This window comes from Drosophila mojavensis, unplaced genomic scaffold, assembly GCF_018153725.1.
Source record: "Drosophila mojavensis isolate 15081-1352.22 unplaced genomic scaffold, ASM1815372v1 contig_74, whole genome shotgun sequence".
Classification (NCBI taxonomy): Eukaryota; Metazoa; Arthropoda; class Insecta; order Diptera; family Drosophilidae; genus Drosophila; species Drosophila mojavensis.
Window position 1 is genome coordinate 20,421,646 of NW_025318899.1, and position 18,942 is coordinate 20,440,587.

At 38.2% G+C, this 18,942-nt stretch overlaps 3 protein-coding genes across 4 annotated transcripts; 2 read left to right on the forward strand and 1 right to left on the reverse strand.

Moving 5' to 3' along the window:
• The first annotated feature begins 190 nt into the window (after positions 1-190).
• Positions 191-3,634, forward strand: LOC6583120 (protein FAM91A1). Its single transcript, XM_002008762.4, has 2 exons — positions 191-2,342; positions 2,404-3,634. The coding sequence occupies exons 1-2, from the start codon at positions 449-451 to the stop codon at positions 3,399-3,401; spliced, it is 2,892 nt and encodes a 963-aa protein (XP_002008798.2). The 5' UTR covers positions 191-448; the 3' UTR covers positions 3,402-3,634.
• Positions 3,635-4,741: 1,107 nt separating this feature from the next.
• Positions 4,742-7,550, forward strand: LOC6583121 (pickpocket protein 28). Its single transcript, XM_002008763.3, has 5 exons — positions 4,742-5,476; positions 5,527-5,793; positions 6,168-6,378; positions 6,714-7,308; positions 7,380-7,550. Exons 1-5 carry the CDS (start codon positions 5,148-5,150, stop codon positions 7,538-7,540), a joined length of 1,563 nt encoding a protein of 520 aa, XP_002008799.1. The 5' UTR covers positions 4,742-5,147; the 3' UTR covers positions 7,541-7,550.
• A 111-nt stretch (positions 7,551-7,661) lies between these two features.
• On the reverse strand, positions 7,662-17,198 carry LOC6583122. Of its 2 annotated transcripts, none has more exons than XM_032731664.2 (6): positions 16,716-17,195; positions 14,130-14,402; positions 9,791-10,090; positions 9,044-9,095; positions 8,218-8,982; positions 7,662-8,147 (listed from the first exon to the last, which is right to left on the reverse strand). In XM_032731664.2, the coding sequence occupies exons 2-6, from the start codon at positions 14,343-14,345 to the stop codon at positions 7,792-7,794; spliced, it is 1,689 nt and encodes a 562-aa protein (XP_032587555.1). In that variant the 5' UTR covers positions 14,346-14,402; positions 16,716-17,195; the 3' UTR covers positions 7,662-7,791. The 2 variants fall into 2 exon arrangements, with proteins under 2 accessions (XP_032587555.1, XP_032587557.1); XM_032731666.2 differs by having other exon boundaries at positions 8,004-8,147; positions 8,214-8,982; positions 16,716-17,198.
• Between the last annotated feature and the right edge of the window lie 1,744 nt (positions 17,199-18,942).

Below are 18,942 nucleotides of genomic sequence, written 5' to 3' on the forward strand. Positions count from 1 at the left end.
AATAAATTCGCAATTTTCTAGTTAAAATTATTTGTTTTCATTCTACGATAATTTACAAAACTATCCAACTCACAAGTTGCCAAACGAATCCAAGTGTCTGTGTGGTCTTTTCAAGAAAGGGTGTTGTATTTTTCCAGTCAGAGTGCAGTATTTTTTAAAATCCAGTGCTGCTAAACGCGTGCGTACGAAAGTGAGCTGCCAGTCAGACGATTGTTTTTATCAGCTGTGTCTCATTTGCCTGCCTGCCAAAATAGAATAAGAACGACAAAACGTAACGAACGCGAAACGCAAACGCAAAAAAGAAAGTAAACACATCAGCAAATACATTCCATACTGGTTAAAACACAACATGTAATGGCCAAAACTATCAAGAGGCAGCAACAACAACTAAACTGAGCACTGCGACAGGTAAACAAACCAGCGAAAAGAGCGTTCGCAGGTGGAGACGATGACGTCGATGGCAATGTCGACGTCAACGACGAAGACGACGGCGACAGAGGGTGGCAACTGCCAGTTGCAGTTGCAGCAGTGCGTGCGTGGAAATGTCCCTTGGCAGGAGCTGCCAGTGCATCTGCGCTCCGTGTTGCACAACAACCAGCGCGACTATGAGAAATACGTATTCAATTACAGCTTGAAGAATCAGCTTCGCTTCCGAGGCAATCTCGTCTCGAAGGTTTTTCGGCAGGAGCAGCGCTACTACGAGTTGCTCATCCAGAAGAATATCAATAGCCTGGGCGTATTTCCCTATCATCTCGCCGATATTGTGACCAAGGGTCTCCGTGTGACGCCCTTCAACTATTACCTAGATGTGCTCAGCCAGCTGCTGCGCAGCGACAAGAGCTACGACACGCTGCCCAATTTCACAGCTGCGGACTGTCTGCGAGTCCTGGGCATTGGACGCAATGAGTATCTGGCGCTAATTAGCGAATTGAAAACCCACACGCCGCGCACGCTGCTCTTCAGTGCCAAACCGAATCCGCTGGACTTTCTGCCACGTCTGCCCGTGCACATTCATATGGAGCCCTGGTGGCGCCTGGACATTGGCTATGTCCTGGAGTCAGACATACGCCTCGTGACGCCTGCCGAGCGCAGCCTGCTGGACGATCTCATCGACTTTGGCGCCCAGCCAGCGGGCAAATGCGACTACCAGGTGGTGCAGAGCCTCTATCGCAAGGGACTCATCTATCTGGATGTGCCCATTAGCGGTGAGGATCGCATTTGCATTCCACCGCTGCGCAATTTTGTCATGAATCGCGTCAGCGGTGATTACTTTGAGAATCTGCTCTACAAGATCTTCGTGAGCGCCGACGAGCACATGAGCATTGCGGAGCTGGCGCAGATGCTGCAACTGGAGTTGGATAGCGTGAAGCAGGCGATCAGCTTCATCTGCCGGCTCGGCTTTGCTCAGCGCAAACAGACGGAGCACGACTCGGCACAGCATCACGCCAGCTGGGCGGCCTACAACGAGCAGCAGCCGCCGCAGACGCCGCAAATAACGCCGCTCAACTACAACATGTACGCTCAAACTTTCGAGTTCGAGCAGCAGCAGCAGCAGTCGAGTCCCAAAACGCCCAAGCAGGAGAAGGACAAAGATAGCGACAAGGAGAAGGATAAGGACAAGGAGAAGGAGAAGGACAAAGACAAAGACAGCAGCTCAATTGGCTATCTCTCGTCCGATGGCAACACTAGCGACTTTAGCTTTGCCAACCTGACCACGCCCACAGCGCCCACACACAACAATGGCAACAACAGCGACGACCACGAGCTTAGCTCCGAGCTGGAAGAGGTCAGCGAGCGCACGACCACAACAAAACCTGGAGTTGGAGCAGCAGCAGCACCAGCACCAGCAGTCGGTGCTTCACCAAAGAGCGGCAAGCGCGTGGGCTTCTTGTTCGACTCCACGTTGACTGCATTCTTGATGATGGGCAATCTGTCGCCTGGGCTGAAGAATCACGCCGTCACCATGTTCGAGGTGGGCAAACTGTGCGAGGAGAGCCTGGACAGCTTTCTGGCCGAGCTGGAGCAGGTCTCTCTGCTGGACGCCGAGGGCGAGGGCGATGTCTCACGGTACTTCGCACACGCCGTTATCTTACGCTCCACCATCTGTTCGTTGCGTCCGCTGCTGCCGGGTGGACTCGACCTGCTGCGACTGGAGTGCTTGGAGGGCCTCGATTGGCAGACGCGCGATCGTGTGCTCGAGAAGAAGTACAAGTTCATTGTATCGGCCACGCCGCTGACGGCCACGCTGAGTCACATGTTTAGCATTCCGTTTTTCGGGCAGTTTGTGCGCAGCTCCGACGCAATGCCCATGTGGAGCAAGCTGTTCTACAACCATATCACGGGTGAGTAGCGAGTTGTCGACTCGAGTCGGAGTCTAATTTGATTTCACTTCCCTCTTCGCAGGCTATGGACCGCCCAGCTTGCTGCTGTGTCGCGGCACGGTGCTCAAGACATTGCCACGCCTCTTCCTGGGCTATGGCAAGCTGTTGGTGAACATACTCCACTCGGACGCCTATGTGCTCAACTCGGAGAACTTTCGCAATCTGAACGATCAGCTAAAGAACGGCTGCATCCTGCTGCAGGGCTACGGCATCCGTACGAGTGGCGAGCTGCACTACGAATCGTTTCCATTCCAGGCCACCGATGCGGGCCAGGCCAAGTGGGCCACACATCGAGCTGTGCAAAAGCTGTCCAGCCTTTTGGATTTGCGTCATCAGTGCGGCTACATAACATTTCTGAATACGGGCGTGCCCGATCTGGGCTGCGAGGAGTACGAGCTGCAGGTGAAGCTGAAGCTGCCGCAGCGCAAGCGTCAGACGCAGGGCGCCGCCGTCGCGTCCGCCAGCAAGTCAAACAGTGTGCCAAATGATCAGCTGACCAGCTTTCAGCTGAAGAGTCCCGACGAGAATCACTTCGCCACGACGCCCGAGCATGGGCCAGCTAACGAATACACCTCGGCGGACTGCACCCAGCTGCTGGCCAGCGAGCTGGCCAAATGCAATGACCACAGCAGCAGCAGTCGTGGCGATCTGCTCTCGCAGAGCTCTGTGGAGCTGCCCATTGGGGATGCGGCTGCCGAGCCGGAGCCAAACACCGAGGAGTGGACGCTGTTGGATGTGAACTTCGGTGTGCCGCTCTTCGATGTGGACACGAATACGCGCATCTGCGAACAGCTCGTCCGCCAGCTGAGCAGCGATGCCAATCTGCAGGCGCTGCCCGCTGCGGTGCAGCAGGCGCAGCAGCTGTTTCTGGAGTTTGTGCGTCAGTGCCTGCTGTTCGAGGACGATCCGTCGACGCCCGCCCAGCTGCGAGAGCCACTGCAGCCGGGCAAGGCGCTGCCCCATCCACGCATCAATTTGGCCTTCGAAAACGGACGCGTTGGCTACTGGAACGGTCGCTAAAGGCCGCCCAAACTTAATCTTCATGCATTCCTGCGGCCCCGACCCAAAATTCTTTTGCCCAGTGCAGCGTACAAGTATTTTGTTTTATTTTTGTGTTTCTGTTTCATTCTGTATGCTTTAGCCTGTGTTTGCTTAACACACGTTTATCAGCTTTGCCCCGGGCCTTGTACAGTTAGAGCTATATAGATATTTATTTAGAAAAATAAATACCTTATCAGTCCGCTACCCGCTAACACTTAGACCCAGTTCCATTCCCCCATTCCCCCATTCCCCGCCTGCCTGCATATATTCCGTTGTTTATTAGTTCTGTAAGTTCGACCGAGGGGCAATCTGCAATCAGAGGCAATGCAAACTCTTAACATACCATATACACACATATATATGTACACACATACATACACACAAGCGTATATATATATTTAACATAAAATATATATGTCTGAATAAATGCAATTTTAAAAATTCTGTAAAATGTGAATGTATAACTATATATATATTATATATTTATTTATCATATATTTCCTCAATCAGGTAAAACTACGGGGGAGATAAGGAAGGTCTTATGAGAAATAGTACGGGTTTGCGACTCGAACTATAACGAAAAACTGTTAATAAGAAATCCATTACAATCTATTTTTATTTTTATTAATTTCAGAGTGACTCATAGAGGTAGTTTCTATAATGTATATAAATAGCCCAGTTGCAATGCCACGAGAGTGGTATGATTCATTGAATACAGAGTATAAAAAATATCTGCAAGGTGAAAATACGAGAATATAAAGAAATTGAAAGACATAAATATTAAATTAATAAATATTAATTTAATTCAATGTATTTTTAGCCCAATTGGCCCTAGGACTATTCCGTGTAATTTAATATTTATATTATGTATATTATATGCATAACATTAAAAAAAATCCAGGAAAACTGAGTGCATTTAATTGAATTTCAGGGAGTATATTATATGATATAGATTTATGTATACACGTAAAAGAAATATTATTCCAGTTTTATTTTTATATAAAAACTTATATTCGAACTACAAATACATAGAAGCTCTACTAACTGAGCTGAATAATAGTAATGAACAAACTTAGTTTACATATAGCTAATGTTTTTTTTTTTTTTTTTTTTTTTTTTTTTTTTTGTGACATATATTTTTTTTTGTTATTTCCAGAACATTTTTGTAAGCCTTGAAAAACTACAAATTAATTAATGTACATGCATATATACATATCATATAAGAATTCCAAACCATTAAGTTAAAAAAAAAAAACAGGAAAATTTTACTTTAAAACATTAAAAAAATTTAATTAGATTGAAATTTAAAATTATGTTCTCCTTGCTGTAAAAAATGTGTATGGTAGTTTTATATATTTGAATGGACTATATTATAGACATGCTTAAGATCTGTCTAAGGTTGCCTACTAGAAGTTATAGTTTATGTACAGCTACTTATTGTACACTAACTTTAGTTTATGTCCAACTGTATATATATTTCTTGTGCATAGATTTTAGTAATTAACCATCGACTAGTCCAACGCGAGTGATACAAACTCAATCAACTAAGGTATGTCACACTATTTAGCTTTATTATTATCCAATCTATGCCTAAAAGTCATTAAGACCTGTGTAATTAGATGTTAAATTAAGACTTACAGAAGAAAAAGAAAATCCATTAGTTAATTCATTTTAAACGTATTGCTCACCTATATAAGGAGGCAACTAAGCAGCAATCCGTCGAAAATGTGGCTACGGAAAGTGTTGAAATTATTGTGGCAAAGCATCGAGCGGAGGTCGAAGGAATTCCTGCGCAGCACATCCTTGCAGGGCTTGAAATATGTGTGGAACAACAAGCTGCCCGGCTGGGTGCAGCTGTACTTTGTGAAGGTGTTCATAGTGGCCGTCTATGTGGCCATCAACCTGGCCGTGAATGTGTTCCACAAGTGGCAGAGCACGCCCGTGATCATTGGCATTAGTCCAACGGTGACTGCGATACAGAGCATACCCTTCCCCGCGATAACTGTGTGCAGCATGAACAAGGCCAAGAGCTCCATAGTGTCCACATTTCAAAAGTACGTAGCTCCCATAGATATCTGGAAATTGAATACTCAAGTTCCCTTAGTGGTTCGCTGGAGCACGCGATGCTGCAGAAGGCGTGCAACCAGGAATTCAATTACACTCGCTTCAGTTCCTTTAGGCCACGCCTCAAGCGCAATTCGTTTGCCAATTTCATTTTTAATATCTCGCACAAGTGCGACGAGCTGATGGTCTCCTGCGAGTTTGGCCAGAAGACTCTGCCCTGCACGGATCTATTCCGGGAGATCTACGTGGACGAGGGCCTCTGCTGCGTCTTCAATTTTCTGCATCCGTATTATTTATACAAGCACAGGTGGGAAATAATATTAAAAAAAAAATAATAATGAAAATTTTGATATAATACAAGATTAATGTATTTATGTGTATATTTCTATTAAATTTTAAATGATTTTTACTTGTGTTTTTATTTTTGATTATAAATAAATGTATAATTATTTTTAATATCTTTAATAATTTGGACATTTTGTTTTAATTTATATTTGAATTTATATATTTTTTATTATAACCCTAATTAAATTATTTATTTATTTTTTAAATAAATGTCATTTTTATTGTTTTGTGCTGTTATGAAAATTTGTATGTAAATATGTAAAAAAATTTCAAAATTATTAAATATTATTTAAATATTTCTTTACATTGAGATCATAATAATTTAGTTTCATTCAGTGACTCTACACTCCGTGATTATACTTCCTCCAAGGGTCTTTCGGATATTGCTGTAGATTGGAATCCCATTACGGGTTATCCAAAATATTTACCTGCTGGATATTATCCCCGTCCAGGTCTTGGCATGGGCATTTATAACGGTCTAAAAATTGTGCTCAATGGGCTTACAGACGAGTATTATTGCTCCTCAACTAATGGACAAGGATTTAAGGTTTGGATTTTTATTATAATCAAGATTGTATAAAAAATCGCAAGTCGTAGTAAATTGGAGATGAGAGTACAAATTTTAGTATATATTATATCATGATCAAGATATATGAAGAGTTCGTATTATGTATGCATACTTTTATGATCCCTTAATATTTTTGATACATCATTACCATATTCATTTTACCAACGCTGAGGTACTTTATGTTTCCTTATGTCAATTAATCGCTTCGTATACTCTATAGCTCTACAGTTATTTATTGATACACATTCATTCTATTGATTCTAAGATATCTATTTGTATATCTCTATAGATGTATACCCTTCCTTACTACCTAGGTACTTCTATACAACTCCATCGATCAGCCGCGTTTGAAGGAATCTGGTTTACCCATCATGCTAGGTCACGAAACCAACTATCGCATCGTGCCGAATAGCTATGAAGCTGTCCCATCCATACGCAACATCGATCGCAAGACCAGACAATGCATTTTCAGTGATGAGCAGAAGCTTCTCTTCTATAAGTACTACACACGGCGCAACTGCGAGGCAGAGTGTGATGCGATCTATTTCCTAAGGCTCTGCGACTGCATACCCTATTACCTGCCCTTGATCTATCGCAATGCGACCGTTTGCCATGTCGCCCACTTCGATTGCGTGAATCGGGCGGAGCTCGGGAATGCGGATGGCGAGAGTACGGAGTGCAAGGAGCTCTGTCTGACTGGCTGTCACGATGTCACGTACTTTCCCAATGCGTTCAGCATACCCATCATTCCTTTCCAGCAAGATAGTGTTAGCCCTCAGGGCGATTTCTTTAAAAACTTCTCTACGGATTTCATTGTTACGAACTTGGCGATAGTTAACTTCTATCACGACGAAAATTACTTTCGCAGCCATGTGAGATCCTCCTACACGGGTCTCACGGAGTACATGTGTGAGTGGAGCTGGATCGTAAGAATCTATCTCTATATCTATTAATATTGCGATATATTTGCTGGGTTTTAGCTTTAACTGGTGGCATTATGAGTCTGATGTTTGGTTTTAGCGTAGTTTTCCTTGCGGAACTATTCTACTTTATCTTTCTGCGCTCACTCCTCCAGTACATACAGCATTGCTCACCAAATCGTCGAAATCGGGTTAATATGCAATACTCGGATGAAAATTAAAATGAAAATATAAGAGAATTAATAGAAAATGAGTGTAAAAATACAAGTATTATTTAAATTGAATAAATAATATTTTATAATTAATATAAATGTAGATATTTAATATATTTCTAGTTATAATATTTATTATATTTTTTTTTCTTTCTTTTTTCAAGTTTTAGTTCTCTTCACTTAGCTTCATTTAATTTGATCTAATTTACATTTTGCATTTGGATTTGTATGGCTTCTGTAGCTTTTGCAGAGCCCCTGGCCTAGGGATACGCCTCGACGTCCAGTGCGGAGCTGGAGGCAGCTGCTCCTTCCGCCAACTGCTTGGCGGCCTGGCCCAGTGTCCGGTGGCGGTGCGAGGCGAGCTGAGCGCGCGAGAGGACGCTGCAATCGCAGGTGGTGCAGTGGTAGTGCGTGTGCCGCAGCGCATAGGTGCAGCCAGGTGAGTCGCAGGGCTCGTTGCTGGCGATCTTTCGGAAGCCGGCCGAGCGCACGTACTCCAGTCGCAGGTGCAGCCGTCGATGGGCCACCACCTTGTTGGAGTCGGTGCAGACGTAGTCGCACTTACGGCAATGAAAGTGCGAGGACTTCTTGGGCGCGCCCAAGGCCAGGCTGTCGTCTGTGAATGAAGAAGTTCTCGCATTAGCAGGAGAAGTGAGAGTGCGCGGAGAATTCGCCTGCCCACCTACCTGCCGCACCTGCTGCCGTCGCCTGCGTGGCATAGCAGCAGTCTGGCACGCCGCACCGCATGTTCGCGCGATACTGGCGAAAGTCCTCGCCCATGAGGCTGTCCATCCGCTCGTGCCGCGCCGTGTGCTGCACGAAGCGCGTCTTGTCGCAGAAGCTGTAGTGGCAGTCGCGCCGATTGCAGTGGAAGTGCGACTGATGATTGCGGTAGCCGCAGCGCTCGAAGCCGCAGTCCTCGTTGAAGCGGAACTTGAGGTAGCCCGTGGGTATGTCCTGATCCCTGGCGCGTTTGCCAGCAGCGCGAGCGGAGGTTGGCGCCGCTGCAGCTGCAGCTGCTGGCATCGTCTCCTCTGCCGCTGCGCCCGCTGGGGCTGGGGCTGTGGCTGAGGCTGCTGCTGCGGCCGCTGCTGCTGCTACGGCGCCCGCTGCCGCCGCATTGATCAGCAGCATCTTCTGCTGCGCCGCATTCTCCAGCAGCAGGCGCATGTCCAGCGCAGCGGGTTGGCTGGCCGCAGCCAGGAAACTGGGCAGCAGCACCTGCCGCTGGTACAGGTCGAGCAGCTGCTTGAACTGCAGCAGCTTCGTCTCCGGCTCGCCACGCCCACTCGCTGCGACCGCTGCGCCGGTGCGCATGCTCAGATCCTCCGGCTGATCCGCACTGCAATCTGCGCTGGGCAGCGAGCCGTATCTGCCGGAGTTGTCCGTCAACTCCGCTGCTTGAGCCGAGCTGGCGTTCTCTGGATAGAAAGTGCCCGCTGCGCGTACCACTAGAAGGAGGCATATTTCTAGAAAATCATTTATCATGTATGGTATATAGAGTTTACTTACCAGAAACTCGCTCCACGGGCTTGCCGACTGCAGCTGGCTGCGTGAACATCAGCTGTAATTAAAGAAAAAGACATTAATAAGGATTTTATACATATATTGATGTTGATGAATAATGTTTTATTAATATAGAATATATTTTTCAGGTTTGTATTTATCTATAATAATCTAATCCTAAGATAATTACTCAGAAAACAACAATTTCATATTCTATCTTCATAGTCTATTAAGTAAAGTTTCTATAGATGTATAAATATGCTTACATGTCCATATGTATCATATATTTTAATATAGAATAATACTTTTTTTTAAATTATTTTGTTTTTTTCTTTTTATTTGCAATCTGTCTTGTACAAAACAATAAGCAAATCTTTAAACTATAACTATAAACGAAACAGACTTTTAATACAAGATTTCTGCAAAAAAAAAAAAAAGAAACTAAAAATTTAGGTAGGAAGTCAGAATCTTAGACGTACACTTTCTTGCTTTCCAGCTTTCGGAAAAAAATAATAATAAATAAATAAATCTGAAAATCTATAGAACTGCCACAGGAATTATCTTAACAATATTTTTGCAAAATTAAAAAAAAAATATATATATATATATATATATATTTATATATATATATATATTATATATATATATATATGTATATATATATATAAATAATATGCTATTCATATTTGTTAGTAATAGACACTGAAATAAAATCAATCTATTTCAAAGAATAATAAATTCTGGTTCACTCACCGGAACTGGCGATCTATCCCTATCAGGTAATTCCCTCGTCGATGTTCTTTCTGTAGAAGGACTGGCACTGCGTACATTTGCGGGACTTCTGTGTAGATCCACAGTCCAAATGCGGGCTCTCTTTCTGCTACGACTAGGTGTGAGATCTGTTGCAGTCGATTCCCCAGCGCCAGCGCCAAGTCTCAAGGCAGTGGGACGCTCTTCGGCTGCATCTGAGGAACTTGCCAGGCCGCAGCCAGAGGATGGATCATTTTTTTCCAATTTGAAACTGGTGAAGATGGCCTGAGGTGACTGCTGAGCCTGAAAATATAAAGGATAATACATGAATGTTAGATAATAGACAAATATCACTACTTATATGTTAAAGTAGTTACATAATAAATATATTTTTGTATAGCGGAAATAGTTCAGATCTGGTTAAACTTCGAGTTCAGTGAGATCATTTGAGGTATTTATTTTTATAGGGATTATATTGTAAGTCTCGACTATTGCTAAATTATTGGTAATCTCTTCTTGCAGCCCCCTCGAAAGTTGTGGGCGGTGTTTCATTGAATTTCTTTGGCATTGCTGTACTTGAGGTTGTCTTTGTTGTTGTTATAATTGTTGCCACTGTTGTTGTTGCAGTTGTTGTTGTTGTAGTTGTTGCTTTTGTCATAGTTTCGGATTTATGACAAACAGTCGCAACCAGTTTATTATTTCCGAAATTACTGTTAATGTTTATTGTTGGCCCAAAATGTCACTATTTAAATTTTGTTCACGCATCAAAATCAATAATAAAAATATATAAAAAAAAAAAAAATAAGCGCATAACAAAATAAAAACCAAATACAAAAAGAGAAACCATAAAGAAGCAAAAAGGAAATCCAACTTTTGAATACCCTTACCACAAATGGTCAAACGAAAGTCTTGAAGAAAATTTCGAAATATTTTACAATTTATTAAAAATACTTGAAATGAATCTCATAAATTCCGATATAAATAATTAAAAAATATATATGTATATTTAAAAATTATGTCACATAAAATCAACTAAACCTTTATAGAGCATATCAAAATAGTTATGACTCGAGGGCATCTATAATTAATAATTACTTCAAAAGATTGAAAAAAAAGACAATGAAACGTGTTTGGCTTTACCTGATCAGTTGTCGCACTCACACACACACACAGACACATACACAGAGAGACATGCGTATGAGCACACGCATACACACCCGCATATATAGAGCCATTCATATAAGTACACACACCTTATATGATTAAATACAATATATAGAAGTTATTGTAGTTGTTTCGTTCCTTTTAATCGTCGCATTCGACGGGCGGCTGATGGCGGTCAGAGAGGGTCGCCACGAAACTAATGCAACAGCCCATCCATTGAATGACAATTATGCCATTATGATTGATCTCCTTTACTGTGTAAGCGCGAGCAGAGTATCAGAAATTTATATTACAGTTTGGTTTATTTATTTCCAAGAATTTGTAGGCTTTACTTTTCGACTCTACAATTTCATTATTAATTTCATACCCAAATGTTCTTATTTCGGTGTACTCTTTCTTTTGTAATAAATCTCCTATATTTCTGTCTCACTCGTTGTCTCTTTCTATTTTCGGTTGATCTATATACATATCTATTTCTGTCTCTCTCAATCTCTCTTTGTCTCTCTCCATATATATTTTAAAATGACACTCTCTTTCTCCAAATTTATCTCCATTTCTCTCTCTCTCTCTCTCTATATATATATATATATATATATATATCTTTCTCTCTCTGTATCTTTATTTCTCTCTCTCTCTCTCTATCTCTATATCTGAAATAGATATTTATCTCTACCTCACTCTCTCTGTCTCTCTTATTATCCGTCTCTAGCTCCATTTCCTATTAGTTTTCTATATTTCTCTCTAAATCACTATCAATGTTTTCTCCCTTAATCTCTTTCGTACTTAATTCTATATACTTCGCACTTTGATGCTTCTCATATTTTAACTTCATTTTCCTTTAACTATAAGAGAGACTTAGCAAAAATAAGGTATATAGATTATGATGTGTACGGCTTCGTTAATTAGTTAAATAGTTTTTCCTATTGATGCCTTCATATACAATTATCTGAAGATTCCACAAAGGCCATTCTCAAATTCAAATCTTTTATAACTATATACATACTTATATTATAAATTCCGAAATATCAGTAACCGTATTCTTGTTAAATTTCAAGTTCCACTTATAGCTCTTCCTCTTAGCCCTATCCAAGAAGCCCTCAAATGTAGGTCTCTAGTAGCGCTCAGTCCTCAATCGCGTCGCCAGCTAACATATTTCCCAAAAAACAATCAAAATAATAATAATAATAAGAAAAGTAAAAAAAAAAAAAAAAAAAGAGAATACCGCAAAAGGCAATGGACAAAATATTTATTCAAATTATTCGATTCACACCGACAAAATAAACGACTCTCACAGAGAGCCCCAAGTACAATTGTGTGTACTTGGCCAACACCTGCCGTCTCCCCTTCTAGACCCCCTCTGTCCACCGCCAATCACTGCCTGGGCCCGCGTCACTAGAGGCTGACGCGTGGGCTGTATAATCGTAGCTATGTATGTGTGTGTGCGTGTGTGTGTGTTTGTGTGTGTGCCGACAAACTGGGCTCAAAAATGTAGAAATTATGAAAATGACAGTTAAAAGCACAAAACGTTCGACGAGCTCCACTGTCTCGCTGGTGGGCGGTGTAGTGCGGTGTGGCGGGGGAGGCGTGGCCACAGACACAGGCAAGTGAAATAAATGCGGAAACACTCGTTGTCAATATTAATATGACGAATATGGCAAAAACCAAATCCGAAAAACTCAATTCAACACACGGCACATAAAATGCCGCATTAGGAGCCCCATCGATGCCTGATGGCACCCTCGACAGCCCCTCACCACACCGCCCACCCCTCCTCCCTTCTAGTAACCCATTGCGACGCGACGCAGCACGCAAATAGGCGCAAATTCCTAATTACAATGAGTGTGTGAGAGTGTGAGTGAGTGTGTGAGTGCATGTGTGTGAGTGTGTGTGTGAGAGAGTGTTAATATGCATTGGCATTAGCTAGGGCGCGTCGCGAACTAGACAAACCGAAAAGGAACATCGAGACGAAGAGAAAGACAAAGTAGAAACCCTATTTATAGAACGATGAACTAAAAAAAAGAGCTATACAAATAATTGATATAAGCTAAATGTATAATAGATATACATAGATATTTATATATATATAAACTAAAACACTTTTCGCCTCATACTCGATAAAGCATTAATTCTTATCAGCTGGAATGCAGCGTTGCAGATTAACTATTATATACAATATTTATATTAAAATTAGTAACAAGCAATTTTCAATGAGAAATGCCCATAAACAAATTAAAATTAAAAAAAAAAAAAAAAAAATTATATTTTTTATTTATAAAAATTTTAAATTATATATAGGCAGTCCAGTCGTCGTTTTGAATTCATGACAGATAAAATTAGTAAATCATATACATATATTTTAGTTACAAAAGAAGGTAAAATTATTGCTTAAAACCTTATTTTAGTAGAACTATAAAAAAAGTACTGCAAATGTATTTAAAAATTTTTAATTACTTTTTACAATATCTACAATACAAAACGTATTAATATAAATAATTAGTAATTCATTTTAATTTCAACTAATTGTAACAAGAGTAATTTAAATGTGTTTATTTTAGCTTTCATATTATAGTGACATAAAAGACTGATAAGGGAGAGAAAGCCAGCGAGCAATAATAAACTATGAGTATATATAAAATACTATCAATAGTAATATCAAAAATAATTAAAAGATAAATTAAAGTCTGATAATGTAGAAAATGTTTATGAGCAATAATAATAAAAAAAATTAATAAATTGAATTTAAAATAATTCTAATTTAAATGTTAACATAAACTTTTGATATAAAATATCATCACAATCAGAAGTTAAGTAAAAAATATTCTATATATTATTAAAATTTTAATAATTTTAACAATATTTTTAAAAAATAAAACAATAAACAATATTAAATAAAATTAAGAAGCTAAATACTAATGTATATATTAATATAAAACCTCATCACTTCAACGTAAATTAATTTAAAAATAACACTAGTTCAAGTAGTAATATAAAATATCATCATTTAAATATAAATAAAATAAAACTAATACTAATGTAAATTTTAATTAAAAATATAATCGCTTATAAATAAAATAAAAATAATACCTAATTTTAAATATAATAATTTGAATATAAAATATATTCTTTAATATAAATCAAATTATTAATAATATAATAATTTAAAATATATCTCACTTACGCTCTTATAGACTTCCACAAATCGATTTTTGGGCGGTCTGCCGCGCTTGCGATTGAAGAATCCGTCGATTGAGGTGATTTGTGTGGCCAGAGTTGGCGGCGGCGGCGGCGGCGGCTCATCGCAGCTGGCCGTGGATGTGGGCGTGGCACTTGACTCCACGGGCTCGAGCGCTGGGGGCTCGTTGCTGTTGTTGTTGCTGCTGCTGCTGTGCTCCATGCCGCACCCGCTGGAGCTGGAGCTGGAGCTGAGGCTGTCTAGGGTTAAGGGCACGTGCTAAAAAAATAAGTAAAAGAAAACAAAGCAAAGCGGGGCCAAACAAGTGTTAATTTCAATTGCAAATTGATATGTTGGGAATGCAATTGGCAATTGAGCAGGTAATGCCAACAAAAAAGTTGCCAAGAAACATGCAGAAAATGAGTCATGGCCCAAAGAGGGGGCCAACGGTACCTGCGCCAGGCGCCGCCAGTCAGCAAAATGAGCAACCAAAATGAAAAAAAAAAAAAAAATGAAATGAAGTAAAATGAAATTGAAAAACAAATAAACAACATTGGGAGCCGCTTCTAGGTAGAGCCCTGGCCAATGCTTGGCTAATCGATCGGTTCAAATTGCACAAACTCAAAACTCAAGCTCAACTCTCGACCCGGTTGAAAGACCTGCCCCCTTGCAGTTGGCCAAGTTATTCGCCAGAACAGACTCTCTCTCTCTCTCTCTCTCTCTCTTCTTCTTCTCTATCGCTGCACTGCATCTGGAGGCCACCAGCACTCAGGGAGGCAGCCTCTGCTTGGCCTGGGCCTCCACTTCCACGAACTGTTTGCATATGGATCTTCTCCAGCTTTCAGATTGCATAAATGTTATGAATGCAGTTTTTTGCTTTTTCTTTTAAGGAGCAACTATGCAATAATTCGGATGGAGTTTTTTGTGGAAAAATATTTGAATGGAATGCTATTATTATCTATTTATAGATTTTCGATAAATATTAATTGTAAAAGAAAATATTGAGCTGGTCTTAAATATTTATATGAAATATAATTATATTTTAAATATACTTCGCACAGTAATAAAAATAAATAAAATATAAAATAAAATAAATAAATGAACAGTATATAAACTAAAAAATAACAAAAAAAAAAAGTGTCTTTGTATTTACTGTTTAAATTATATATAAATAATATTTTTTAAACAAATATAAAAAAAATTCAACAAGCAAAAACATTATTTAAATGAATGTATAAATAAATAAACCAGAAATATAATATAATAATATATAAATATATAGAATAATAGTCTAAAAATTATATAAATAAAAATGTAGTACTTCTACATTCTATTAATAAGAATATTAAAACAAACTAGAAAATAAATAAATAAACATAAATTTATAAAAATAATAATAATTATACGATACATCTACCAAACTATTTTTTTTATTTTTTTTTAATATAAATATATAAATTTTGTTCATGGTACTTCTGCATATACATATATTTGCAACTTTTAATAATTTAAATATATATGCATATATGTATATTTAAAATATTTTCTATACTTTACACAAATTCAGTCTATCATTACATTATATTAATACATATTTTATATTCTAATAGTGTTAGAAACTGTAAATTTGTTTTTTTTTTTTTTTATTATTCGTATTATTGTTTCTCCTTATTTTTGTATTTATATCAACTTTAATCTTTACTTAAATGAATGTAAGTGTCGTTATAGTATATTTAATAAATATAGATAAATATTCGATGTTTTGCAATGACCATAACATCGATGGAAACTTCTAACAAATTCCGAAAACATTATACATCTACAAAATTTAATAAATAATAGAAAGCTCTTTCTTCTTCTTATTATTATTTTTAAGAATTATTATAATTAAGAATCGTTTCGAAAATAATACAGAGGACTCGAAATTAGTTTATAGCTTAACAATTGATAATCTTAAAACTCACTTAATGTTTTTTTTTTTTTTTTTTTTTCGTCAAGAACTTTGATTGCAATCACATGGAATTTCCATTTTGTGTGTAATTAGTGGAGCTGAAGCTGAGCTCCATTGTTTATGAGCTGGGCATATGTGAAACTTATCTAGTGGGCGATATTGTCAATTACTTGAAGTTGACTAATTGGATTTGAGCCAAGTCCTGCATGGAGTTAAGCCTGGCTGATTGCCTGGCATCGATTAGCTAATTTTAGCCAAGTTCTGGCGGAGGCTGGGGCTGGGGACTGGGGCTGGGCGCGTCTGCAGTTCCTGCTGATAGACGATCTCAGCAGGCGACTATTCCGACTCATTTATTGGTATCCATATGAATTACTTATGCACACACACATATACACACACAGAAAGTGAGAGAGAGAGAGAGAGCTAGAGATAGGGAGGGAGAGGCACTCATTAGTCTTGGCTCAAAGAAATGCCGCAACATGAAACCGAATGTGAATGCGCAAGACTTAACAAAAGACTAGATTTCTGAGATTACGTTGACATTTTGGAAGGGCAAGAGCAGCTCAGCTTATCTGCCATACATATCACACACTAACACACACACACACACACGGCATGATATAGAGCCTGATTGCACCTACCTATCATAGAACTAGCATTATTTTCGCTCGAAAAGCTCAGTCTGTTACAATTGTTCGGAAATCCAATAAGAAAGAGCAATGACGACGACGACGACAACAACACAGGCACACGCGAATCACGGCGAATTGAGCAACGGCGCAGCGAGAACGCGTCTTCTGCGGCCAAGCAACGTTGAACGAATGACGAAGCCTGCGCGCACAAGCAGTTGTTCAAGCCGAGCTGCAACACGAGCTTGCTTGCTCTCAGCTGATTGGCTCAATGAAAAGCTTCAAGAGGATCGAAAAGTTGCGCAAGTATGCGTTGGAGCGAGAGCTGCGATTGGTTGCAGCGTGTCTGACTGAGTTTGTGTCACTGCTTAGTGAACTTAGTTGAGACAAGAACCCAAAGCTTTTACACACCGTTCAAATAAAAAGCCGTTTGATTTTCACATTTAAAAAATTTATTTATTTTTTTTTTTGTATTTTTATTTTTTTTATTCAACTTTTACACAGAGAAAAATGAAATTGCAGTTTTTTTTTGCATTTGTTTCGTTTTGTTTATATATATATGTATATATATTTTTGTCATATTTTGATTAATTAAAATTTGTTAAATTGCTAGAATTTGTTAAGCGCTACTAAAGTTTAAATTTGTTGTTTTACATACACACGTGTATATATATATAATATATATATATATATATATAATATTGATTTTTTGTTTTGTTTGTTTGCATTTGCTTTGTTTTTCCTCATCTTTCCTTCTTCTTCTTCTTTAGGCCTTAACGCTTTTCACTTGATTTTTGTAGATATAATATATGGAAATTGTTAAACATTACTTAGTCACGTATATATATATATATATGTGTATATATATATATATATATATATTCATGCGTAGCTACTTGATTTACAACATTGAGTTCTTATCAACTTTTGTTAACTTAAGTTAAGTTTAGATTTTTTTCTTCTTCGTCGTGTTTTCTTGGTCTGATGAGAAAGAAATGACAATACACTGAGAGAAACTCGCATAGAGTTTAGATTTAGCCATGGCATCTTTAAATTTTTGTGATTGTATCCGAGTCTTTGCAACAAAATTTTCATTTCCTTTTCTTTTTCGTTTCCCAAAACAAATTTCAACATCAAAAATTTTGAATATATTTTTTCTTTTTATAATATTAATTATTTTCGTTTTTTGAAATTAAGGTTTTTCAGTATTTAAATCACATGGTGGGATAATCGCTTAAATACATAAGATTATTAAATTTTTTAGTTTTTAGTTTTTATATAATGAGTGTGTGGAATGTGTGAAGTGATTTGAGGGTCTTCGAGTTGGGTTTCTCTTTTAAGTATTTGATGTGCTCTGCTCTAAAAATATTTTGAAGAAGAATTTACTAGTATTTTTGTTTACGTGTACTTTGCTTTATAGATATATATATATATATATATATCGATTTTTTACTTGAGGCGTTTTCTAATTGATTGATTATTGTTTAAAGTTCTTTTGTTTTTCATTGAATGCATTAATTGGTTCCCTTTTAACACACACACATACGTATTATCATATATATATATATACGTGTATATATATAGGAGTATGTAAAAATTCTACACACATACATATATATAACTCTATCCATAGTTTGGTATTTAGTTTTATTCCTTTTCTTTAACCATATATCATTATTGTTTACAAATACTTTGAGGAGCACTGGACGTGTCTAAGATTCTTCATCAGCTTCTTCTTCTTTTCCTATACATCCATCCATTGAAGAACGTGGAAATCAAAAAACAAAAAGAAAAAACATTTAAAGCGTTGCATACTACTTTTTTTTTAAGTATTATTTTTAAGCCTGGCGTTAAGTAAAAAAAAAAAAAAAGAAAAAGACATTTAATTTTGTTTTTGTTTTGTTTCTTTTAGCTCTACAAATTAAAAGTTTTTACATTTATTAATACTCTATTAAAAAAAAAAAAACAAAGGAAATTAAATTTGTCAACTGCTTTTTTTTTTTTTTTTTTTTGTTTTTGCTTTAGTTTTCTATTTGTTGTTTGTTAATTATTAAATAGATCACATTCATGGTTCTATTTCTTTCACTTGCTTGCATAGTTTTTTATGTTCACATTTGTTTTAAACTTGTTTCTTTTACGTTAAATACATTAAATACGCTTAGAAATTGCGTTTTGTGTTTTTGTTGTTTTATATTTACATGTGTATTTTATATTTATTAGTTTTAATTTGCTTGTAATG